This window comes from Squalius cephalus (genome assembly GCF_949319135.1).
Source record: "Squalius cephalus genome assembly, chromosome: 11".
NCBI classification, from domain to species: Eukaryota; Metazoa; Chordata; class Actinopteri; order Cypriniformes; family Leuciscidae; genus Squalius; species Squalius cephalus.
The window spans coordinates 5,062,530-5,089,873 of record NC_137132.1 but is presented as its reverse complement, the minus strand read 5'-3'; the positions used below and the strand labels follow the sequence as shown (position 1 = coordinate 5,089,873).

Genomic DNA, 27,344 nt, shown 5'->3' with positions numbered 1-27,344 from the left:
TTTTTGGTCATAATTCCACTAAACATGTTTGGAGAAAGAAGAATGATGAGTACCATCCCAAGAACACCATCCCTACTGTGAAGCATGGGGGTGGTAGCATCATGCTTTGGGGGTGTTTTTCTGCACATGGGACAGGGCGACTGCACTGTATTAAGGAGAGGATGACCAGGGCCATGTATTTCAAAATTTTGGGGAACAACCTCCTTCCCTCAGTTAGAGCATTGAAGATGGGTCGAGGCTGGGTCTTCCAACATGACAATGACCCGAAGCACACAGCCAGGATAACCAAGGAGTGGCTCTGTAAGAAGCATATCAAGGTTCTGGCGTGGCCTAGCCAGTCTCCAGACCTAAACCCAATAGAGAATCTTTGGAGGGAGCTCAAACTCAGCGACAGCCCAGAAACCTAACTGATCTAGAGAAGATCTGTGTGGAGGAGTGGGCCAAAATCCCTCCTGCAGTGTGTGCAAACCTGGTGAAAAACTACAGGAAATGTTTGACCTCTGTAATTGCAAACAAAGGCTACTGTACCAAATATTAACATTGATTTTCTCAGGTGTTCAAATACTTATTTGCAGCTGTATCATACAAATAAATAGTTAAAAAATCATACATTGTGATTTCTGGATTTTTTTTTTTTTTTAGATTATGTCTCTCACAGTGGACATGCACCTACGATGACAATTTCAGACCCCTCCATGATTTCTAAGTGGGAGAACTTGCAAAATAGCAGGGTGTTCAAATACTTATTTTCCTCACTGTACATTAAAGATTTTTTGAAAGACAAATTTCTCACGTTCACATTAGATTTGTGAAATAATATTGTTGACCTAAGACAAATTGCCATCCAAAGGCTCTGTATAATAAATGTTCTAAAACTCTTCTAATTCTGAGGCAGAAACAGAGACCCAGATTTTTTTTTTTATTTCGTTTTTTTTTTTTTTTTTTTCATGTCATCACATTGTTTAGAGCATAAGAAACATGGTATATAAAAAACAACATTTTTGAAAAATTATATTTTATTCATGTTATGCCTCATATGTTATGTATATGGCCTCTGTAGTGGACACCAGGGGCCTCATTTATAAAACTTTGCGTAGGATTTGCATCAGAAGTGGCGTACGGATGAAATAAAGGATGTGTGTACGCACAGAAATATTTGGATTTATAAAACCATCCTACGCAGTTTTCCCTTAATAAATCACAATCAATTCTAAATGTAGCGCAGCTTTTGCAGCTTCATGTCACGCCCATAGTTGCCGATAAATAGTCCGTGAAAAGCCCACAAGTTAATATTCATTGATTGTGAAATCATGGCAAACACTGAGAGGAAAACCAAGAAACGTAACTTCACTCAATGTGAAGCAGAAATTATCGTTGGCAAGGTGGAAAAGAGGAGTAAAATGTTGTTTGGAGGGCACAGTGTGGGCATTACTAATGCCAAAAAGGCACTTGAATGGCAAAAGGATGCAGACGCCGTTAATGCCGCAGCCTCACAACCTCGGACCATGGCCGAAATAAAAAAGAAATGGTCGGACATCAAAGTCGATGCAAAAAAGCGTCTAGCGCTCCATCGCCAGAGTGTGTCTGCCACGGGTGGGGGAAAGGGGACACCGGAGCTGACCCCTCTTGATGAGAGACTGGCGGCAATTATTGGGGAATCCCTATTAGGGCTGCACGATATTGGTAAAAAAAATTACATTGCGATATTTTTTTCCCAACGATATATATTGCGATATTGCGAGCCATCAATCCAGGCTAAAGTCAATAATTACCATTCCATGATATTAATAATTTCACTAATAAGCAAGCTTCATTACAAGTGACAAAAAGGCCACTTAATATTTTATTCCATAATTAGAACATATTTCTGTAAGAATTCGGTGAACGTTCTACGCAATCCAACGTGGCGACGCTCTTAACAGATGTTTGTTGCTCATTAGGCTATAATTCCTCTAAATAAGTAAAATAAAATATTATTCTTTCTCTCTCTCTCTCTCTCTCTCTCTCTCTGTCTCGGTGCTGATTCAGTGATGCGTTCATGGAAACGGCACCTAAAAGCTGTCACAAAAAAACAGCAAAAGTAATGATTATGAATATGTAAAATATTACAATGAGACATTTTAATTGTTTATTAATAAACAAGTGTTTTCTGTAAAGATGAAGTTGACAATACTGACTCGCGATCTTCGCAGTAGTGATCGCGCAGGAGAGAAATTCACTTTTCATATGGATTACATAGTTTTATCTTGTTTTGAATGGTTCTGTCTAAAAGTAGAGATTTCTGTAGATAATAGCTATATTTCTATTTGTTTTTTATTGTTGTTGTTTTTTTTGCACATATCTGATTGCATATACGACTGTTTACACACTGCAAAATATGTACTCACCAAACTTCAAAGAAATAAATGCATATATGTATTTTTATCTTCTTTGACTCCTCTTTTCAGCTCGTGCTCAAGTTATGCTGCTGCTTATCTCAGTCTCGTCGAGAGAAAAAAAATGGTTTCCCCCATACAGCAACTAACGTAGTGGGGCGGGACTTCAATCTATACTTAATGTGATTGGATGATTACTGCGATGTCAATCATCACACTAACATACATTTTACTTAGATTTTATAATTTCTTACACTTTTATTATCAGTCTTATTTCTGGTTAGTTTATTATTTTAACACTCTTTAATTTATTCCTTTTCATAATACATTTTAATTATACAGGATTACATAGGCAATTTTTTTTTCAATCACCAATAAATCTGGGTGTTTCAGGATTTATTTTAACAAAAAAATTGTATAAAGATGATTCTCAACTATGTTATGAAAGATATAACGGAATCAATTGATACACCATTTTACTTTATGCAATATGTGGGTAAAATGGACAAATTAATATTCCCATTCAATGCAAAATATCTATACACTGTATCTAATGTGCATATTAATGTGTTCTTGGAGCAACATTTAATGAAAGAAGTGTAATAATTGGAGTAATAATTAGCTACATTTTAATAATAATATCTAATATTTCATAGGAATATTGATGTATAACTTATTTCCATATTCACTTGTTGTGTCTCCCGAAATGCCTGATAAACATGATGTAAGTCCTGATGTCCTCTACAGTGGGCATGTATGAAATCAATGCCCTGTTCTGTAACAGAAAGTAATTTTTTTTATTTGAAACCCCATAACGTTTTCCTGAGATGTTGGTTTATAAAATACAATTTGAAAAGTAGTCCAATTAATTTGAATTTAAATAATTACAATATATTATCATATTTCCATAAGAGTACTACATTTGATCACTAAATTAATGTCAGACATTTTTAAAGACCAAGGAGAAGTTGTTTTCATGGTTGGTGACGCCTCCAAACATTTGGTATCTCTGAAAAGCCCTGAATGTGCTCTTTACAGGACATCCAGATTGTGACATGTATGGTGTCAGAGAAATTCTAAAATATCTAAAATATAATGTCCACTACATTGGACAAAAGTCTATTCCTGGGTCCCAGGAGGATATTTTAAAATAGATTTCAAATGAAAGGGGTATGATGTATGCTAAATGTATTATTATTCCTTACCTGAGGATGGCGCTCTCAGTATAAAGATGTGTTGGGTTGCAACCTGTAAAATACACGAATAAGAAAGTTCAGTAAAAACAAGAAGTTGCATGAAACCAGTGTCTCCGTGAATTATTCAAACTTGCATCCAATAAACATCACATGGAGTCAGAAGAAAACTACGGACCATTTGAAACCTCATAAACAGTTTGGATTTCGAAGGAAATCGTGGTTTCAAAAGTTTGATCTGTATCTCATTGCAACTGGCACTGCAGAAAAGAGTGACAAGGTAAAATATGTGACATTTTGATGCCATAAAAGTATTTAATAACATGGACTTTGATGATAAAGTGCTCAAAGAGAAGTTTAGAGAATGCTGTGAGCCAAGAATGAATATGTAGGCATATGTTTTTCACGAGAGCACAGGGACCGAACGAAACCATTGATGCATTCGTGACTGACTTGAAAAATAAGGCGAAAAACTGTGAATTTGGAAGATTAAATGATGACTTAAATAATGGTCGCATTGTCTGTGGTGTTAACAATGATACCGAGAGCTAGGCTTCTCAGGGAAACAGATTTGACTGCAAAGGCAGTGGATATCTGTCGTGCAAACGAAATAACACAAAGCCAGAAAGTGCTGAAGAAGCAGAAGTGGCTGTGAACAAAACCACGAGCTGTCAGACTATGGCATATAGATATACTAGTACTTATTAATTAGATGCTAGTGCTTATTTCAATAGTGACTAGTAACTGTTATTTTGTTACTAGTAATGATTTTGTTTTGCCATTGACTTCTATGGGGATCAGATATCAACTATTCAGTTCTTACTAGTGTGTATTCCAACTGTGACTAGTACGTATTTATTAGATAGTAGAAGTTATTTATTAGGTACTAGTACCTATTAATTAGATACTAGTACTTATTCATTAGCTACTAGTACTTATTCAATAGATACTAGTACTTATTTACGTACTTACTAGTACGTAAAATAAAAAATCGTACTAGTAACATTTGGAATAAATACTAGTATCTAATAAATATGTACTAGTATCTATTGAATAAGTACTAGTAGCTAATTAATAAGTACTAGTATCTATTGAATAAGTACTAGTAGCTATTGAATAAATAATAGTATCTAGTAATAGGTACTAGTATCTAAAAAATAAGTACTAGTACCTAATGAATAATTACTAGTATCTAATATATATATATAATATATATATATATGTACTAGTCACAGTTGGAATACACATTATTCAGAACTGAATGTCCGGCGAATATCAAACCTAAAACTAACTTTACCGCGCTCAACCACCGCGAGTGCATTTCACGCATTAGTAATCGCTGGCGTTCAGCGGGGAGGGGAGGCGTGAACTAAAGATGCACTAAAATCAGACAGGAGAATCGTGAGAACATAACGTCGGGAAGCGTGTTTGTGAATGCGGGGCCAGGGGGTGATATTCAGTTTTGATTTGATGAATGATGATTATTATTGAATTTGATGAGAATGATTTGATTTGATTTGATTTGAATCTATTTATTTATTAATTTATCTGAAGTGCCGGAACGCAGTTCCGGCCCACTTTAACCCCTGCAGTTACCTGATCTCTTGTTTTCTGTTATTAAATCAGGGTTCACTTGAAATTTCACATTTATCCTCCTTAAACTGATTCTAACTCCTTAATATTTTTATTTCAGGCCAGATGGAGGTGAAAGAGCAAAGACAAGAACTGAAGTTAAAGGTGATGATGCTGTAATTTGTTTCAGCCTGTTGACACCAAATGAGTTTAATGTGCCAATTTACAGAAGATCTCAGACATCACCATAATGAATGAGCTGAAAACAGGGAACGTTTGGTTTTTCAGCAGCAGTTAAACATGAGCAGTTAACAGCAGTTAAACATGTACTTTTTAAATGCAGATTGGATAAAAACACAGTGATCACAGTTCACACCTGCAGTGAAGCCCCTCCCACAACAATTCACCAATAAATACTGGGAATATTCCCATCATCCTACAAGAGAAGGACAAACTCCAGGAGTAGCAGCTGAAATCTGTGTGACTGTTAAAGATGGAGTTTATTAAAGAGGAGAATGAAGACATGAGTGATCCAGAACCATCCAGAATAAAACATGAAGATACTGAGGAACAAATAGGTTGGTGTCCATTCTTGATTCTTCATTGTTGACTGCTTTGGTAGATGTGAATTAATATGCAGTTTATGGATGATAAATGATAGAGAAATACATTCAAATGATCATAACCTTGTATATAGCAGTTGTCAAACACATTTTACCAATATTGTCAAATGATTGACAGAACAATCCTTACGAAAAAGAAGTTTATTCAAGTGTGCTATTAGTATACTACTTTTAAACTAAAAATAAGAAAGTATTCTTTCAGTCTACTTATTATGTACTTAAAATTGCACTTAAGTATACTTGACTCATAGGTACTGACAGAAAGGTCCAAGTATATTTGGACTATAGGACTTGTACTCAATCTTTTGATCGAAATATACTTAAAAGTATAATTAAGTATTCTAAGTATACTTGTCTTGAAGTTGTTTAATCTTTTAATTTAGTAGCATTAAATACTTTTTCACACTGAAAATAATGGTTTATAAAGAAAACAGGCTATTTTCCTTACTCTGAGTATCTGAATGTTTGTGAAGGCTAGTCCACTGCTAGTGTACACAGGCATTTACTTCAAATCTTCCCCTGCTGTTGACTGAATTTTCCGGCTATCCATGTTTTCACTGTTGGACGGTACGGGGGACTAGTACGCATCTTCGGATAAAAACAGGCGAAGAAGAAGCAGAAACAATTGATAGAGGATTGCTTACGCAAATGTAAACGGCACGATTATCAAATCAATATTAATCAAAACTGCCCAACGTTACCGTAAGCGTTAATGACTGTGAAACTTTGGGGTGTTGTTGAACTGGATCTACTCCATCTTTGTTTTGATCATCGTTCTGAATCCCATCTGTTTTTCTTTTTTCTTTTTTACTACATAAAGCAGGGATGGGCAACTTCAGTCCTGGAGGGCCACTGTCCTGCAGAGTTTAGCTGCAACCCTACTCAAACACACCTGAACGAGCTAATCAGCATCTTAGGATAATTAGAAAGCTACAGGCAGATGAGTTTTATCAGGGTTGGAGCTAAACCCTGCAGGACAGTGGCCCTCCAGGACTGAAGTTGCCCATCCCTGACATAAAGTATTAGTATACTTAAAATATAATTCACAAAATTAACTTGAGGTACACTTCTTTTTCGTAAGGGAAACTTTTGCCATATGAAAGATCTGAAACCTGATCTCTGTTGCTTTCTGATATTAAATCAGGGTTTACTTGAACTGATTCTAACTGTATTTCTGTGTATTTTAGTCCAGGTGAGAGTGAAAGAGCAAAGACAAGAACTGAATGAAGTGGAGGAGGAACATCGTAACTTTACAATTCAAAGAACAAATGCCAAAAAGACGCACACCTGCACTCAGTGTGGAAAGAGTTTCCAAAGTAAAGGAAAACTTAAGACACACTTAAGAATTCACACTGGAGAGAAACCGTATACATGCACTCAGTGTGGAAAGAGCTTCACATGTTTAACTGATCTCAAGTATCATCTGCACGTTCACTCTGGAGAGAAACCATTTAACTGTGATCAGTGTGGTAAAGATTTTATTTCATCATCAAATCTGAAAAAACACTTGATAGTTCATTCAGATGAGAGGCCTTATGTGTGTTCTCTCTGTGGAAAGAGTTTTTCAAGGCTGGACAGTTTTAAACTGCACCAGAAAACACACAATGAAGTGAGAGATCATGTGTGTTGTGACTGTGGGAAGAGCTTTACTACATCTGGTGATCTGAAACGGCACCAAAGAATTCATACTGGAGAAAAACCCTACAAGTGCTCATATTGTGTCAAGAGTTTTACTCAGCCTGGATCTCTGAAATCACACGAGCGAGTTCATACTGGAGAGAAGCCGTACGACTGTACTCAGTGTGAGAAGAGTTTCACAAATTTAGCTAATCTCAATTGTCATCTGCGCATTCACTCTGGAGAAAAGCCATTTAACTGTGATCAGTGTGGTAAAGATTTTATTTCATCATCACATCTAAAACAACACCTGAAAGTTCATTCAGATGAGAGGCCTTATGTGTGTTCTCTCTGTGGAAAGAGTTATTCACGGATGAACAGCTTTAAACTGCACCAGAAAATACACACCGGTGTGAGAGATCATGCGTGTTTGGACTGTGGGAAGAGCTTTACTACAGTTTCCTATCTGAAAAGTCATCAAAGAATTCATACTGGAGAAAAACCTTACAAGTGCTCATATTGTGACAAGAGTTTCACTCAGTCTGGATCTCTGAAATTACACGAGCGAGTTCATACTAGATAAAAGCCATACGACTGTACTCAGTGTGAGGAGAGTTTCACCCAATCAAATAATCGAGTGTATCATATTAAAAAGCATTGTTCTGTGTCACAGTGAGCAAATGTTTTCATCAGATCCCAAACTTTCAAGTAAATCATGTGAGATTCACATAAAGTAAATAGTTAAAGGCAGGGTAGGCAGGTTTTTTTTATAAAAAACTTTTTCCCAAATTTGTTTAAACTGTCTTTATATACCAATACATAATTAAAATGTAAGTACTCTGGAAAAGAGAGTATAAAAATCGAGTGTCTGTAGTCCTCTCAGGACTGCAATAAACACAGCTACTTATTTCCATTCACTCCCACCCCCTCCCTTCTGGGCTCCTTCCAAAGCCACGGCCCCAAAACACATGAACGCGTGATGCCGATCGCTCAGCTGGAGGACGCGTTTGTCAGCGCCGAGCGGAGAGGAGCGCAGTGCATATAGTGACATCATGTCAGAATCACATGTAATAAAATACCTAACTTTATCATTATGACCCTTGAGGTCCCTCAGTTGTTGCCACCACTGGAAAGCCACGCCGATATTGACTCTCTTCTGACTTCTTGCTTTATCCAAAGACTTTTTGGTCATAGACTTTTCGAATACTGTCTTCCTTTTTTTTGCCTTGTTTGCATTCGCTGACTATATATGCAGGTACTGGGAATTTTGACTGCTCTTTCTCTGCCGTAATTGTGATTCTTCCTAGCTTCCGTGCCTCTTCCCCTCCTCGAGTCAAATGGGTGCGCGCATGTGGGCAGCTCCTGTAGCAGCAGGGGTGGTAGCCATGGTAGCGAGGGAGAGTGACAGTCACCCAGCCAATCATTTCATTTGTTCTGAATGGAAATAAGTAGCTGTGTTTATTGCAGCCCTGAGAGGACTACAGACACTCGATTTTTATACTCTCCTTTTCAGAGTACTTACATTTTAATTATGTATTGGTATATAAAGACCGTTTAAACAAATTTGGGAAAAAGTTTTTTTAGAAAAAACCTGCCTACCCTGCCTTTAACTAATAAACTTATGTTTCTGTGAAATGCCACAATATTTGTGTTTTATATGTTGGAAAACAAGAAAATTATTGAATTATTCTTTCATTGAACGCTTACTCAAAGAAATGCCAAAATTTTTAAACGAGACTGGAAACAAATGTAAGAAAAACAACTATCAGTATGAAACATATATGAAACAATTCACTCAATAACAGTTTTTAAATTTAATATAGAGGGTTTTTTATCTTTTGTTTGTTTAGTTGTAAAACCTGTTATTTCATAAACAGATGTATTAAAAAAACCTACACACATCTCTGCAATATTAAAGGGGTCTATAAGCTCTGTACAATAACATCAAATAATTACCATTTCACTGACGATGTGTGATTTTGTGAGTAAAAGTTTTCTACAGATCCAATACTTCAAAATAAATAATGAGATTCAGATAATGCAAATGTATTGTGAAATTAACTTGTGTTCTGTGACACTAGTTTTGTGGAAGTTGTTTTTGACTTGTAACTCTCTGACTTGTCATTTAGCTTTCACTTTCATTCAATATATACATTAAAGATTTTTTTCATAGACACATTTCTCACGTTCACATTAGGTTTGTGAAAGAATATTGTTGACCTAAGACAAATTGCCATCCAAAGACTCTGTATAATAAATGTTCTAATTCTAATAAGTTCTAATAAGAGGCAGAAACATATTTTAAAATAGATTTCAAAGGTTTGTCTCAGCTTGTTAAATGAAAAATAAATAATGGGAACTATAACAAAACGTATAGGCTAACAACCTACTTTTAACTTGTATACCATTTCTAACACCTTGCCCCCCAACTTTTGCTCAACCAATTTAGTCCAGTCATTTTCTGAAAAAAGGTTGAACAAATTGCAACAGAAGTAAACAAAAAATGTAGTTTTTTGAAATTGTGTGTTAACATGGACAAACAGTGCATAATCTAATTACGTATGTGCTAATTTGCATAAATACCACAGCAGATCTAAACATTAGGTATAGCCAGGTGAAAATGTCTTGTTGAATCTTGTTGACATATAACTGTAAAATACTTAATGTTAATGTCTGAATGGAACCCATTTAGGCTACCCATGACCATTAATAAAAAAACAGTCCCACGGACCCAGCCCCCAACCCCATCTCTGCAATAATAATTAATAAAGCTGGTTTAAAGTACATCTTCCTGCCTCTATGTATTAATGTTCATGGGTAGCCTAAATGGGTTCCATTCAGACATTAACATCAAGTATTTTACTGTTATATGTCAACAAGATTCAACAAGACATTTTCACCTGACTATACCCAATGTTGTGGTATTTATGCAAATTAGCACATACATAATTAGATTATGCACCATTTGTCCATGTTAACAAACAATTTCAAAATAACTTTTAATACATTTTTTGTTTGTCTTGATGTAAGTAATCAACTTTCATAATTTTCATGGTGATATCTAAAGGTTACAAATTTTACCCTATTCACGTGAGAAAAAGAATAGGCATATGAATAGGCTATATTTGGGTCTTTTTCGAAACTTTCCCCTAATGGGATTCTTCAGGGCTTTTTTTTTTCATTACTCATGACATATTGAGGATACAAAATCAGTTGAGTTTGCTTTGCAATTTGTTCAAGGTTGACCCCCATTTTGGCTTAAAATGACTGGACTAATTAGCGTTCATTAGAACACAGAGAGCCAAAACAGTGACGTCTAAGAATTTTTACCAAAAATGTATCCAAAAAAGTTAATATTTCTCCCAACTTGATATGAATATAAAAAGGTTAGATACGGGATCTTTACTGGATGTGTGTGAACACACTCAGAGATTCTGGAAAATCACTGGCAGTGCGAATGAACCAAAATCAAACGATCACGGGACAAATCCCGGCCCCTGTGAAAGGGGCTATAGAAACAACAACAACAAACATAATTCTATGAATTTCTGATGCGAGGCTTTTATTTTGAAAGATATGCATGAAAGCTATTGATACTTCTGTCAGACTCATTCTAAAGAAAAAGCAACTGAATGCATTGCGTTTTCCTAATTCAGTGTCTGCGGTCAGAGATGTTGTAAAACTATATGTCAGTGTCATTATTATAATGTTATATTCGTAACTTGTTATTAAATAAAAAGTATCTCACCTGAACACACACTTTCCTGTCTTGTCACTGTTGTCAGCCATTATACTGCAAATACAGCACATTGTATATCACTTCATTATAAATAATAATAAATGAATAAATAAAGGCTGTCAAGCCAAAACAATCTCTGTTACTTTAATTTCCTATTATCACTGTAAAGCTGCTTTGAAACAATATTGTTAAAAGCACTATATAAATGAAGGTGACTTGACTGATCTAGTTTAATTTAGTGTCAATAATTATTTGTATTTTTTCTAACTGGATAACCTATGCAAAATATGTAAAAAAAAGAAATATTCATGTAATTTACTTATTTACCAATGTTAACTATATTATTTCCTGATTGTAGGCCTACAGTCACTTGCTGTAGTTAGAAAATAATAAAAGCTGTACAATGTTAAACATACTGAAAAATAAAGTTGGTCGTTTTCTTGATTTTAAGATGGTATAAAATGGCATTAAAACTGCTGTAGTAAGTTGCAAGTGTGTGCAAATATAATGTATTTATTTTGTAGTGTTGAGAGGGTTGTTGTTGTAACTGTTCCGATTCTGAAACAATTAACTATAGGCTATGCTTTAAATGTTTTATGTTCTTTTACTTAATGTATATCATATTTATTTTGTTGTGCACGACACAGGGAAAATATATATTTTTGTTTATGAATATTATTTTGAGTTCGTTCTGTGAGTGACGTCATTTGTAATGGACCGGTCGCGTGCGCGCGCTCAATCAGAACAGCCCGTGACTGGAGAGAGTCAGGTAGGTCTCCGCATTAAAGAGTGAAAATAGTGTAGTTTCGAGTTTTTATTCATTATGATAATAGTTACAAGTTTATGTAGGCTATGCGTTTTTTTGTCAACAGTTCGATGTATTTTTGGAGTTTTATTAACGCTCGTTTTTTAAAAAAAAACACATACATTTCTTCACAATTTTGGTGGATTGAGTCTGTGGGTTTAGCTTTCATTTTCATTTTGATGTTGATGTATGTTTATAGACTTAGATAAAGTTGGTTTTATATTCGCGGGCTTCCGTGTTCAATAAATCGTGAACTAAACGTTGTTACTACACAAATAACACCTGCAGAACCTCATTTTCCTCAAAACGAGCTTTCCTTCGCAGTGGACAGAATACATTGATCTCTAAGTATGCGCAGGCTGCTGAGAAGGGACCGTCTGCAAAGTGCAAAACCTGATAAATATTCAAAAACTTAACTAATTCTCTGTATTGTTGCCGAATTAAGATCACACATCACCGCTGTCCTGCTGGTTATATAATAAGACTTTGTTTTGGATAAATTCAATACAATTGTATAATTGTATAACAATGTGTGATCTGAATTTGGCAACAATACAGAGAATTACAGTTAAGTTTTTGAATATTTTTCATAATAACAAATCATAAAAATAATGCAAAAATGCAAAAAACAACAACTAATTTTCCCAAAATAAGTGTTGTAGTATAACCATAACATACATAACCATGTAGTATGACCAGACTGAGTTACTACAGGTGAGACTTTGCCAATACCTCCCTTACTGTACATACAGCACACAAAAATGTATGTGAAAAAACATAGGCCTTTATTAACCGCCCAGGGCCGTGTGGAGCACTTTTATCATGGATAGATGCATTTTTATGGACTTCACAACAGAAAAGGCCATTCACTTCCATTATAAAGCTTGGAAAAGCCAGGACATTTTTTATTATAACTCAGATTGTATTCGTCTGAAAGAAGAAAGTCATATACACCTAGGATGACTTGAGAGTGAGTAAATCATGAGGTAATTTTCAGTTTTTGGTTAACTATCCCAGGGTTTCCGCGGGGTCTTAAAAAGTCTTAAAAAGTCTAAAATTCTGAACTTTAAATTTAAGGCCTTAAAAAGTCTTAAAAACGGCCAGATTTTCATCCTAGGTCTTAAATTTAATTTAGTCAGGTCTAAAAAAGTGTTTACCCTTATTCATTTCCAGAAACGCTGGCCGCAGAAAGTTATTACAAAGTAGAAAAAAAGTATCGAGTTGTAGCCTACAAAGCGGAGCCCTAGAGCAGGGATGTCCAACACGTCGCTCGCGTGCTACCAATAGCTCGTGGCTTGATATGAGCTAGCTCGCCAGAGGCCGTTCACATATTGCGTCTTTTGCGCGCTCAAGTTTGTTCAAATGTAGTGGCGCGGCAAGAGCGCTCATAATTGAAGCGACACGCACATTTTTTTTACCAGGTGCAACGAGATGAAAAAAATATAAACTTTTCAGAATGCCACAAATGTACCGCAGGTCATGTGACAAGAACCAACCAAACACCCCTTTCCATAACAACATTGAACATGTCTTAAAAAGGTCTTAAATTTGACTTACTGAAACCTGCAGAAACCCTGTATCCCTTTAACAAGAGGATGGCAAATCTAACCTTTGGTACATCAAAAATATGATATTTGATAAACAGATCTCACTTGTTTGCTGTTATTAAATCAGGGTTCACTTCAAAATATACATTTATCCTCCAGAACTAATTCTAACAACTTAATGTTTTAATATATTTCAGTGGAAGTGAAAGAGCAAAGACAAGAACTGAAGTGAAATTTCAGTTTCAAACTCCAGGAGTAGCAGCTGAAATCTGTTAAAGTTGGAGTTTATTAAAGAGGAGATTGAAGACATGAGTGATCCAGAACCATCCAGAAAAGAACATGAAGATACTGAGGAACAAATAGGTTGGTGTCCATTCTTGATTCTTCATTGTTGACTGCTTTGGTAGATGTGAATTAATAAGCAGTATATGGATGATAAATGATGAAATGCATCTAAATCATAACCTTGTATATAGCAGTTGTCTAACATATTTTAACTATATTAACAAGGGAATGGCAGAACAAAACTTTGCCACATAAAATATCTTATACCTGATCTCTGTTGCTTTCTGCTATTAAATCAGGGTTCACTTTAACTAATTCTAACTGTATTTCTGTGTATTTTAGACCAGGTGAGAGTGAAACAGCAAAGACAAGAACTGAATGAAGAGGAGGAGGAACATCGTAACTCAAAAATTCAGAGAACAAAAGCCAAAAAGACGCACACCTGCACTCAGTGTGGAAAGAGTTTCACACAGAAAGGAAACCTTAACACACACTTAAGAATTCACACTGGAGAGAAACCGTATACATGCACTCAGTGTGGAAAGAGTTTTTCTCATGCATCAACTCTCAGAGATCATCTGCACGTTCACTCTGGAGAAAAAACATTTAACTGTGATCAGTGTGGTAAAGATTTTTTTTCATCATCACATCTAAAAACACACCTGAAAGTTCATTCAGATGAGAAGCCTCATGTCTGTTCACTCTGTGCAAAGAGTTTTTCAAGGCTGGACAGTTTTAAACTGCACCAGAAAACACACAATGAAGTGAGAGATCATGTGTGCTTTGACTGTGGGAAGAGCTTTACTAAAGTTGACAATCTGAAACAGCACCAAAGAATTCATACTGGAGAAAGACCTTACAAGTGCTCATATTGTGACAAGAGTTTCACTCAGTCTGGAAACCTGAAAGAACATGAGCGAGTTCATACTAGAGAGAAGCTGTATTACTGTACTCAGTGTGAGAAGAGCTTCAAACATAAAAAAAGCCTTCTGAGTCACATGAAGATATGTCGTAAGAAGTAGTCACAATGAGCAACAATTCATTTTCATGTCAAATACATTCAAGTAAATAGTGTGAGACACAGGCGTAGCCTAAAAATTGATGCAGAAATATTTGATAAAGTCTTAATAATAAATGTTTTTTCTAAACTTGGGCTATTGTTGTTTACTTACAATATTTGTTAATTTAAAATGTAATTTAATTTTTAAACGATTATGGTTAAAGAAAATATTTGGCAACATTCGGACTGCCAACCAATCCGCAAACAGCCGCTGTACTGTCTGGCGGTAACATGGTTATTCTTTTGAAGCTCGAGCATCATGAGGAGAAATGAAAACAAGTAAACAAATGCATATACCGGTCAACAACACATGAAACAAAGCTTTATTCAAACTTATTGTTTTAAGAATCATGTGTTTACAGGCACTGAACCCCACATCCTGCTGCCATCTCGACACAGCTGTTCTCATTCTGCAGCTTTATTCTGATGAATCAGCTGACCACCAGAGGTGAGCCATTCCTTCGTGCCTGAGGTTGTTGCGTGCTGCACTGTGCTTCACAATCTGAGGCAATAAAGGCAGGTGGAGTGATGGAGGGTCTCATTAGGGCGGTGGAGTGATGGAGGGTCTCATAAGAGCAGGTGGAGTGATGGAGTGTCTCATAAGGACAGGTGGAGTGATGGAGGGTCTCATAAGGGCAGGTGGAGTGATGGAGGGTCTCATCAGGGAAGATGGAGTGATGGAGGGTCTCATCAGGGCGGTGGAGTGATGGAGGGTCTCATCAGGCCGGTAGATTGATGGAGGGTTTCATAAGGACAGGTGGAGTGATGGAGGGTCTCATCAGGGTAGATGGAGTGATGGAGGGTCTCATAAGGACAGGTGGAGTGATGGAGGGTCTCATAAGGGAAGGTGGAGTGTTGGAAGGTATCATCAGGGTGGTGGAGTGATGGAGGGTCTCATAAGAGCAGGTGGAGTGATGGAGTGTCTCATAAGGACAGGTGGAGTGATGGAGTGTCTCATAAGGACAGGTGGAGTGATGGAGGGTCTCATAAGGGCAGGTGGAGTGATGGAGGGTCTCATCAGGGAAGATGGAGTGATGGAGGGTCTCATCAGGGCGGTGGAGTGATGGAGGGTCTCATCAGGCCGGTAGATTGATGGAGGGTTTCATAAGGACAGGTGGAGTGATGGAGGGTCTCATCAGGGTAGATGGAGTGATGGAGGGTCTCATAAGGACAGGTGGAGTGATGGAGGGTCTCATAAGGGAAGGTGGAGTGTTGGAAGGTATCATCAGGGTGGTGGAGTGATGGAGGGTCTCATGAGAGCAGGTGGAGTGATGGAGTGTCTCATAAGGACAGGTGGAGTGATGGAGGGTCTCATAAGGACAGGTGGAGTGATGGAGGGTCTCATAAGGGCAGGTGGAGTGATGGAGGGTCTCATCAGGGAAGATGGAGTGATGGAGGGTCTCATCAGGGCGGTGGAGTGATGGAGGGTCTCATCAGGCCGGTAGATTGATGGAGGGTTTCATAAGGACGGGTGGAGTGATGGAGGGTCTCATCAGGGTAGATGGAGTGATGGAGGGTCTCATAAGGACAGGTGGAGTGATGGAGGGTCTCATAAGGGAAGGTGGAGTGTTGGAAGGTATCATCAGGGTGGTGGAGTGATGGAGGTTCTCATCAGGGCAGGTGGAGTGATGGAGGGTCTCATCAGGGCGGTGGAGTGATGGAGGGTCTCATAAGGACAGGTGGAGTAATGGAGGGTCTCATCAGGGTGGTGGAGTGATGGAGGGTCTCATAAGGACAGGTGGAGTGATGGAGGTCTCATAAGGGCAGGTGGAGTGATGGAGGATCTCATAAGGGCAGGTGGATTGATGGAGGGTCTCATCAGGGCAGGTGGAGTAATGTAGGGTCTCATCAGGGTGGTGGAGTGATGGAGGATCTCATAAGGATAGATGGAGTGATGGAGGGTCTCATCAGGGCAGGTGGAGTGATGGAGTGTTTCATCAGGTCGGTGGAGTGATGGAGGGTCTCATAAGGGCAGGTGGAGTGATGGAGGGTTTCATCAGGACGGTGGAGTGATGGAGGGTCTCATAAGGACAGGTGGAGTGATGGAGGGTCTAATAAGGACAGGTGGAGTGATGGAAGGTCTCATAAGGACAGGTGGAGTGATGGAGGGTCTCATAAGGGAAGGTGGAGTGTTGGAAGGTATCATCAGGGTGGTGGAGTGATGGAGGTTCTCATCAGGGCAGGTGGAGTAATGGAGGGTCTCATAAGGGCAGGTGGAGTGATGGAGGTCTCATAAGGGCAGGTGGAGTGATGGAGGGTCTCATAAGGACAGGTGGAGTGATGGAGGTCTCATAAGGGCAGGTGGAGTGATGGAGGATCTCATAAGGGCAGGTGGATTGATGGAGGGTCTCATCAGGGCAGGTGGAGTAATGGAGGGTCTCATCAGGGTGGTGGAGTGATGGAGGATCTCATAAGGAATGATGGAGTGATGGAGGGTCTCATCAGGGCAGGTGGAGTTAGGGCTGGGCGATATGGAGCAAAACATATATCTCGATATCTTTACAGGAAAAATAACCCCCCAAAAACTACTGCAAAAACAAATATGCCAAATACCACAAAGTCTTTTTTTATTGAAGTGCAAATAGGTAGGCAGTTCATGTAGGAACAAAGTGTTTCTGCAACATTTAAAAAAAAAAAAAAAAAATTCCTGTATACAAAAATAATAATTTAACTGTAAAATAAAGGAAGAACTAATACATATTGCACTATTTTAAATAAACCTGTATAGAAATATCATTACTAATTTTGGCAAATAAATAAAAAAATGCCATATATCCCCCAAAAACTGCACAACTGTAGAGTAAAACATTAATCAAAAAAAAAAGTGATACTAATGCATCTAAAAATTGACATGATTGTTACAAAATCACACTGTCTGGGGCCTCTGGGGAACTCAGAACAACTGCTAGCATAAAGTTTAAGGTAAAAATAACTGCCATTAAATTACAGTATCTTACTACTATGCAATTAGATAAACTGTTCATTCATTACATCGCTTTACCTCTGTCTTTATCCACCTTTATCCTCTTCTTTTTGGCACTGTATCTATAGCAGAATAGGTAGGCTAATGCTAATTTATAATGTGTCATGTAAATTCGGCCATCCGTCACAATCAGGAAACTTTCACCGTGTCTAGACCTGGCGCGAGCTGCCAGGCCCGTTTCTACAGGGGAGCATGTTAAGTGTGAGTGTGTTAAGCGCCCTCAAACAAAAGCAATGCGGCGAGAGGCGACGTTACACAAAAAATTACCAACAACAACTGATCGCGCGCGCGCTGTTTCTGACGCACTTCAAGCACTCGCTGGGCGGGGAAAGATTGATGTGCCTGACCGGACTCGGGGGACTTGGTTGAATGAGACAACACGCGAGGGGAGGGGGAACAAAAGCAAGGAGGCGGAGGAGGGCGGGGGCGAGCACAGCACAGAGAAGGCAAACAAGCAAAGTGGCGAAATCAGAATTAAATATAAACAATATATCGATATATACGATATGTCAAAATCCATATCGAGTTTAAAAAATATCTCGATATATCGTAAATATCGAGATATCGCCCACCCCTAGGTGGAGTGATGGAGGGTTTCATCAGGGCGGTGGAGTGATGGAGGGTCTCATAAGGGCAGGTGGAGTGATGGAGGATCTCATAAGGGCAGGTGGAGTGATGGAGGGTCTCATAAGGGCAGGTGGAGTGATGGAGGATCTCATAAGGGCAGGTGGATTGATGGAGGGTCTCATCAGGGCAGGTGGAGTAATGGAGGGTCTCATCAGGGTGGTGGAGTGATGGAGGGTCTCATAAGGATAGATGGAGTGATGGAGGGTCTCATCAGGGCAGGTGGAGTGATGGAGGGTTTCATCAGGACGGTGGAGTGATGGAGGGTCTCATAAGAGCAGGTGGAGTGATGGAGGGTCTAATAAGGACAGGTGGAGTGATGGAAGGTCTCATAAGGACAGGTGGAGTGATGGAGGGTCTCATAAGGACAGGTGGAGTGATGGAGGGTCTCATAAGAGCAGGTGGAGTGATAGAGGGTCTAATAAGGACAGGTGGAGTGATGGAGGGTCTCATAAGAGCAGGTGGAGTGATGGAGGGTCTAATAAGGACAGGTGGAGTGATGGAAGGTCTCATAAGGACAGGTGGAGTGATGGAGGGTCTAATAAGGACAGGTGGAGTGATGGAGGGTCTCATAAGAGCAGGTGGAGTGATAGAGGGTCTAATAAGGACAGGTGGAGTGATGGAGGGTCTCATCAGGGCGGTGGAGTGATGGAGGGTCTCATAAGGACAGGTGGAGTGATGGAGGGTCTCATAAGAGCAGGTGGAGTGATAGAGGGTCTAATAAGGACAGGTGGAGTGATGGAGGGTCTCATAAGAGCAGGTGGAGTGATAGAGGGTCTAATAAGGACAGGTGGAGTGATGGAGGGTCTCATCAGGGCGGTGGAGTGATGGAGGGTCTCATAAGGACAGGTGGAGTGATGGAGGGTCTCATCAGGGTAGGTGGAGTGATGGAGGGTCTCATAAGGACAGGTGGAGTGATGGAGGGTCTCATCAGGGCGGTGGAGTGATAGAGGGTCTAATAAGGACAGGTGGAGTGATGGAGGGTCTCATAAGAGCAGGTGGAGTGATAGAGGGTCTAATAAGGACAGGTGGAGTGATGGAGGGTCTCATAAGAGCAGGTGGAGTGATAGAGGGTCTAATAAGGACAGGTGGAGTGATGGAGGGTCTCATCAGGGCGGTGGAGTGATGGAGGGTCTCATAAGGACAGGTGGAGTGATGGAGGGTCTCATCAGGGTAGGTGGAGTGATGGAGGGTCTCATAAGGACAGGTGGAGTGATGGAGGGTCTCATCAGGGCAGGTGGAGTGAGGCAACTACAAATCAACTTGTTCTCCGAACCCTAAAGCCTGGAACACACAAAGCCAATGCTGGCGAACTAGCGCTGATAAAAGCTGAATGTGTTGTCGCCTCGAGTCGGGGTAAAAAACTTGAACACACCCCGAGAGAACTACTGCCGACTGTTAGCTAGAATGCGCATTTTGCGCCTGTGTGTAAATGAGACAACTGTCTATTTCTGCAGATATATTCGTCTATATTCGTCATTAAAAAAGGGAAACCGACGCTGCAGGCTGGAGATACACAAACCATATACAAAGCAGTGCGTGCTTACCGTTTTGAATATCAATCCTGTTAAACACTTTCTTTAATCCACTTCGCTCATGTTAATATTGAAATATTCGCCAAGGAACACTCAGGTAAGATGACGTAACATTAGAACAGCCTTCTAGCTGTACCGTTTTGACTTCTTTGCTCGCTGTTTTGCTATTATTTTCGTGCTCTGACTCGTTCACTAAGGTGAACAGCCAATCAGAGTTCCATCTTTCGGCTTGGTGTGTTTCAGGCTTAACACCTAACCATAACCTAACATTCTACTGACAGTCTACTACAGTCTACTAATACTCTAATGAGAGTTAGTTGACATGTAGCTGAAAAGTTACTTTATCGAAATAAAGTGTAACCCTTACGTTTAGTTACTTTATAGATTTATTTACTTTACTTACAGCACATTTATCTAATGTAAGCAGTGTTGACAACAGTGAAACATGCCTCTGATGTCACCAGTGACTGCTACCGCATGTTTCCTGAAGCGCAATAAAACGCCCAGAAGAGAGGCTCCCAATGTTGGTCCAGGAAGGAGGGTATCATTGAGGCTTTGACCTCGGAATTGGAAGGAGCAGTTAAAGACCAAACAACTCTTTCCATTACGGCTCACTAAGTGGTGGGGTATATTAGTGATGGGGACGAGACCGCCTATGCCGAGTCCGAGTCAAGACCGAGTCTTTGAAGGGTCGAGTCCGAGTCGAGACCGAGTCCGTTGGTTTTCAAATTCAGTCGAGTCCGAGTCAAGACCGAGTCTTTGAAGGGTCGAGTCCGAGTCGAGACCGAGTCCGTTGGTTAACATGGGAGGATTTGAACTTGAAACACGGAGTGTACTGACGCCGTGGTTAAAACAACATTGCTTCTTATGTTTGTTCATGTTTATTTGAGGCTATAAATTAACTAGAAGGAAGAGATGATCGGTTCACGAGCAGCTTTAACTGATGCTCTACAGCGATCTGTCACGACACATTTAAGAGCCACAAAACGGTATTTATTGTTTAAATTTCTTTTAAAAAATGACCAAATTTGAAAGGCGAGACTTTGTTTAATATGTTTAATATCAAAAGTAACCGAAAAGTAACCTGGTCTGTCCTGTCTGTCAGCTTGTTGTCAGTCTCCTCTCTGCTCCGCGATGTATTTTTCACTGCGTGAGAACATGGTGTGGCGTGAGAACGGTGTAGCTTGTCGGACATAGCGACAGTAACTAAGGGGGGCGGGTCTTTGCGAACAGTCAATTAAAATTTTCTAGTGGTATGTATTCTAGTGGACTAGTGATGGGACGAGACCGCCTATGCCGAGTCCGAGTCAAGACCGAGTCTTTGAAGGGTCGAGTCCGAGTCAAGACCGAGTCTTTGTAAGAACAAGTCCGAGTCGAGTCCGAGAAAGCAGAAATCGGTCTCGAGACCGGACTCGAGTCCGAGACCGACCTCCAGTACTACATCACTAGGGTATATACCACGACTCATCTGTGGTTGAGGCTTCCCTTAAGTCAATCTTCTTAACTGCTCCCGTCTCCACCAACTTGCGAATTGCTGCACAGTACTCGTCGGCTTGTAGGGGGTCCTGGGCCAAGCATCTCTCCAGACTTCTGAGGCTAGGTAGGACGGCTTCCTTAGGAGCTTGGAGCGGGGGAATGTCTCGCATCCGTAGAAGGGGCGTGGCATATCTGTGGACATCTGCAACCTGTACTCGCCTTGTAGTCCAGTCATTTTAAGCCAAAATGGGGGTCAACCTTGAACAAATTGCAACAGAAGCAAACTCAACTGATTTTGTATCCTCAATATGTCCTGAGTAAGGAAAAAAAAAGCCCTGAAGAATCCCATTAGGGGAAAGTTTTGAAAAAGACCCAAATATAGCCTATTCATACGCCTATTCATTCTTTTTCTCACATGAATAGGGTAAAAAATGTTTACCTTTAGATATCACCATGAAAATTACTGAGTTGATTACTTGCATCAAGACAAACAAAAAATGTATTACAAGTTTTTTGAAATTGTTTGTTAACATGGACAAACGGTGTAGCCTTTATTAATTATTAAACCAGGCTTTATTAATTATTATTGCAGAGATGGAGTTTGGGGCTGGGTCCGTAGGACTGTTTCTGGGAGTTCACTTTTTATTTTACCTACCTTTTTGTCTTCTGCACTCGTCCCCCAGAAACAGTCCCACGGACCCAGCCCCAAACCCCATCTCTGCAATAATAATTAATAAAGGCTGGTTTAGAGGACATCTTCCTGCCTCTATGTATTAATGTTCATGGGTAGCCTAAATGGGTTCCATTCAGACATTAACATCAAGTATTTTACTGTTATATGTCAACAAGATTCAACAAGATATTTTCACCTGGCTATACCCAATGTTTAGATCTGTTGTGGTATTTATGCAAATTAGCACATACATAATTAGATTATGCACTGTTTGTCCATGTTAACAAACAATTAAAAAAAACTTGTAATATATTTTTTGTTTGTCTTAATGTAAGTAATCAACTCAGTAATTTTCATGGTGGTATCTAAAGGTTAAAATCTTTACCCTTTTCACATGAGAAAAAGAATGAATAGGCGTATGAATAGGCTATATCTGGGTCTTCTGGGATATATGGGATTCTTCAGGTCTTTTTTTTCCTTACTCGGGACATATTGAGGATACAAAATCAAAAAAAGTTTACCACTCTGGTATGGCAGTATGTTCATTTTCCAAAGCTTCTCCACATTCTGCATTAGCTCTTTTGTCTGGGATGAGACAATTTTCACTGGCTCAATAGATTTATTAAAGGGGGGGTGAAATGCTATTTCATGCATACTGAGTTTTTTACACTGGTAAAGAGTTGGATTCCCATGCTAAACATGGACAAAGTTTCAAAAACTAAGTTGTACGTTTGAAGGAGTATTTTTGTTCCAAAAATACTCCTTCCGGTTTGTCACAAGTTTCGGAAAGTTTTTTTCGAGTATGGCTCTGTCTTACGTAAGATAGGGCGGAATTTCCTTATATGGGTCCTAAGGGCACTTCTCCGGTAAGATCGCGGCTGCGCGCGCACTCGTAGACCAGAGCAAGAGAGTGAAAGCAGTTCGCCATCAAAGCGCCCTGCCCGGCTTTTGGGAAGTCAATGTCACCAAAGAAGTGTGTTTTTGGTTGCCAGGGCAAGACAACCCTGCACAGATTCCCAAAGAACCCAGCGTTAAGGAACCAGTGGATGGAGTTTGTTTTCCTGAGCATAAACGGAGTTGTGTAAGACTTTTGTTCCCTGCATTTCGACGATGATTGTTTTATAAACAAAGCCCAGATCTACAGATTTGCAGATCGTCTAATGCTTAAGGATCGAGCAGTCACAATGATAAAGTTTCGCGGTCGTGCGTTGGAACCGGACGGTGAGTAAAACTGTTTGTTGAACAAATGTCTCTGTGTGTTGTCACTAGCTTGGCGCGTTAGCACAGCTAAGCTTCGCCCACACGGCCCGCCCCCAGCCGCTCGTTTTTTTCCGGAAAGACTCGGTACAGCCTATCTTTATGTTAAAAATTTAATAAAACAAAATACTTTTTGGAGATATGAAGGATGCAATATTACTCTATAGGTACTCAAGATTAACAGGAGATTGAGTGAAAATGAGCATTTCACCCCCCCCTTTAAGTCCACGTGTCATGCAAACTAGAAACTATGCTTCCAACCACAGGTTGAAAGATGCCAAACCAACCACACAACTTTGCGATGCTGTTTGCGGATGTTCATTGGAACGATGGTTTCGGGAAACACAGACTCGTTGAACTACGTTGATAACGACGGAACTTGCGATCATAGTTCGGCTAACGGTGCTGTGGGGAAACGCACCCCAGGTAGGTCTCTGCAATAAAGAGTGAAAATATGCTGGTGAACATCATATGGTGAACATGCTGGTTTTGTCTTGCCCTGGTGAACATCTCTGATTGTTTCTTCCCTTGGTTTTGTCTTCCCGTGGATTACTCTTGGGCTGTTTATTCTCTTCGTGATTCTTTGCTGTCTGCCCTGGACTGTTTTCTATTGTGGACTGATTTATGTAAGTTTGCTGCCTGACCTTATGCCTGTTTAAGCATTATGAGTTGCTTTGTCTCTACTGTTGTGTTTGCTGGTGATTGACTCTGATTGTACGAACCAAGATTACTATAAAGCTGCAAATGATCCTCACTTTGCTGAAGCCTCGTTACAATTAAGTGAAGATTTGAGTTTATATTAATTATGGAAGTGCCATAAAACCGGAACAAGTTTATGTATGCATTTTTCTGCCAAAAGTCTGATGTATTTTTAGACTTATTAACACGCTTTAAAAAAAAAAAACTTCTCCACATATCATTTTGGTGGATTGAGTATGTGGAAATGTCGTTTACATGTGTTTAGCTTTGATTTTGATGTTAATGTATGTTTATAGCCATATGTGTGACCTGTGTATTAGATGAATTGCAGTTACTGTTAGGGAGGACGGTAATTAACATGTCTTTTCTCATGCATCCTTCAGCTGAAAGACAGTGAATCTGAAGACGTGTGTGTGTTTATTGTCTGTCCTCTGTCAATAAACTGCAGATGTGGCTCATTTAGGTGAAATTTGCTATATATTTACAAGACAATTTTTTTATTTCTTATATTATAATAACGATATTTTTTATTATCGTTTATTTCCATAGTTACCTTTTACACAAAACATCATTTTCAATGTTTAAAAAAAAAAAATCATGGCTGATTTTATGAATTTTTTCAATTAGTTAAAATGCATGATGATCACTGACTGATTGGCTTAGTTTATACACTATTAGATGCCAATCATAAGAGCTGTGAAAAATAAGCAAATAATCTAGGAAAATAAATGCATTTATATCATAATCTTGTACACCAGTTGTCGTTCACAGTTTGACCATTAACATCAAAAATATAATATTTGATAAACATATCTCACTTGTTTTCGGTTATTAAATCAGGGTTCACTTGAAAATTCACATTTATCCTCCTTGAACTCATTCTAACAACTTGTTTTAATATGTTTCAGACCAGATGGAAGTGAAAGAGCAAATACAAAAACTGAAGTGAAATTTCAAAGGTGATGATGCTGTAGTTTGTTTCAGCCTGTTGACACCAATAAAATGTGCTTAATGTGCCAATTTACAGAAGATCTCAGACATCACCATAATGAATGAGCTGAAAACAGGAAACCTGTGGAGACAAAGAGGCTTTTCAGCAGCAGTTTAACATGATGGCTCTGTACTTTTTAAATGCAGATTGGATAAAAACACAGTGATCACAGTTCACACCTGCAGTGAAGCCCCTCCCACAACAATTCACCAATAAATACTGGGAATATTCCCATCATCCTACAAGAGAAGGACAAACTCCAGGAGTAGCAGCTGAAATCTGTGTGACTGTTAAAGATGGAGTTTATTAAAGAGGAGATTGAAGACATGAGGGATCCAGAACCATCCAGAATAAAACATGAAGATACTGAGGAACAAATAGGTTGGTGTCCATTCTTGATTCTTCATTGTTGACTGTTTTAGTGGATGTGAATTAATAAGCTGTATATGGATGATAAATGAAGGAGAAATGCATCTAAATTATCATAACCTTGTATATAGCAGTTGTCAAACATATTTTAACTGTATAAACAAGAGAATGACAGAACAAAACTTTGCCACATAAAGATCTGAAACCTGATCTCTGTTACTTTCTGTCAGAGGTGGACAAAGTACACAACTTCCTTACTTGAGTGAAAGTACAGATACTACTGGTCAAATATTACTCCATTACAAGTAAAAGTTGTAAAGACTGATTTTTACTTCAGTAAAAGTACAGAAGTACTTGTTTTTAAAAGTATCAAGTATCAAAAGTATTATTTTATTATTGTTGCGTCGTTGTATGTAATACTTACAGTACCTTATGCCTCTGAATCTATGCCTGCCTACCGTCATATCAATATCACATTTATTTCTAAGTAGTAGTGGGTAGTGGGATTGAATTTGAGATTGAATAAGTGCATTCAATAACGTCCACAATGGTTTCGGACACCCTCAAATAGTGCCCTATTTAAATTTTTTTGGCTTTTAGTATGAATATGTTAGCCTTACTGTTATAAGCTAGTGTGCTCCAAAACAATGACAAAATTTGCATTAAGAAGACCAAACCCAACGTTGAAAATCAGATTGATGTCAGAATCCACGTCAGTCAGGTTCTGACGTCAACTCAACTTTCCTTTCCAACCAAAATCATCCCCTGACTGACATTAATACTTTCTACTCAAGGACCTTGACAAAAATGTAGTGGAGTAAAAAGTATGATATGTGTCTTTCAAATGTAGTGAAGTTAAAGTAAAATGTTTCCAGAAAAAATTATACTCAAGTACAGATACTCAAAAAGTGTACTTAAGTGCTCAAGTAAATGTACTTTGTTACTGTCCACCTCTGCTTTCTGATATTAAATCAGGGTTCACTTGAACTGATTCAAACTGTATTTCTGTGTATTTTAGACCAGGTGAGAGTGAAAGAGCAAAGGCAAGAACTGAATGAAGAGGAGGAACATCATAACTTTACAATTCAGAGAACAAAAGCCAAAAAGACGCACACCTGCACTCAGTGTGGAAAGAGTTTTTCTCAAGCATCAGGTCTCAGTGCTCATCTGCGTGTTCACTCTGGAGAGAAACCATATACATGCACTCAGTGTGGAAAGAGTTTCACACAGAAAGGAGAACTTAAGAAACATATGAGAATTCACACGGGAGAGAAACCATATACATGCACTCAGTGTGGAAAGAGTTTTCCTCAGTCTGGATCTCTTAAATTACACGAGCGAGTTCACACTGGAGAGAAGCCATACGACTGCACTCAGTGTGGACATAGTTTTTCTAATGCATCAGGTCTCAGTTATCATCTGCACATTCACTCTGGAGAAAAGCCATTTAACTGTGATCAATGTGGTAAAGCTTTTATTTCATCATCACAACTAAAAAAACACTTGATAGTTCATTCAGATGAGAAGCCTCATGTGTGTTCTCTCTGTGGAAAGAGTTTTTCAAGGCTGGGGCATTTTAAACTGCACCAGAAAACACACAATGAAGTGAGAGATCATGTGTGTTGTGACTGTGGGAAGAGCTTTACTAGAGCTGGTGATCTGAAACAGCACCAAAAAATTCATACTGGAGAAAAACCTTACAAGTGCTCATATTGTGACAAGAGTTTCACTCGGTCTGGAAACCTGAAAGAACATCAGAGAGTTCATACTGGAGAGAAGCCGTACGACTGTACTCAGTGTGAGAAGAGCTTCAAAAAGAAAAGAAGCCTTCTGAGTCACATGAAGATATGTCATAAGAAGTCGTCACAATGAGCAACATTTCATTTTTATGTCAAATTAATTCAAGTAAATGGTGTGAGTT

The 27,344-nt window shown here is 39.0% G+C and overlaps 3 protein-coding genes across 7 annotated transcripts in view; 2 read left to right on the top strand and 1 right to left on the bottom strand.

The window, feature by feature from the left end:
* Positions 1 to 27,344, bottom strand: part of LOC307167486 (uncharacterized protein) — a 565,869-nt gene that overhangs the window by 256,294 nt on the left and 282,231 nt on the right. The gene's annotated exons all lie outside the window — the stretch shown is intronic.
* On the top strand, positions 1,401 to 7,963 carry LOC307167203 (uncharacterized protein; the record flags this gene model as incomplete). Its single annotated transcript, XM_079886194.1, has 2 exons — positions 1,401 to 1,683; positions 6,951 to 7,963. The coding sequence occupies 2 exons, from the start codon at positions 1,401 to 1,403 to the stop codon at positions 7,961 to 7,963; spliced, it is 1,296 nt and encodes a 431-aa protein (XP_079742320.1).
* Positions 11,846 to 27,344, top strand: part of LOC307167501 (uncharacterized protein) — a 155,653-nt gene continuing 140,154 nt past the window's right edge. The window contains exons 1-3 of one of the 4 annotated variants that reach the window (XR_013822803.1): positions 23,864 to 23,990; positions 24,972 to 25,022; positions 25,201 to 25,434. The gene's annotated coding sequence lies outside the window, so the exon portion shown is untranslated. Of the gene's footprint in view, positions 11,893 to 23,863; positions 23,991 to 24,971; positions 25,023 to 25,200; positions 25,435 to 27,344 lie in introns of those variants that run through there. The other 3 variants (XR_013822802.1, XM_079886661.1, XM_079886660.1) reach the window with 3 other exon arrangements.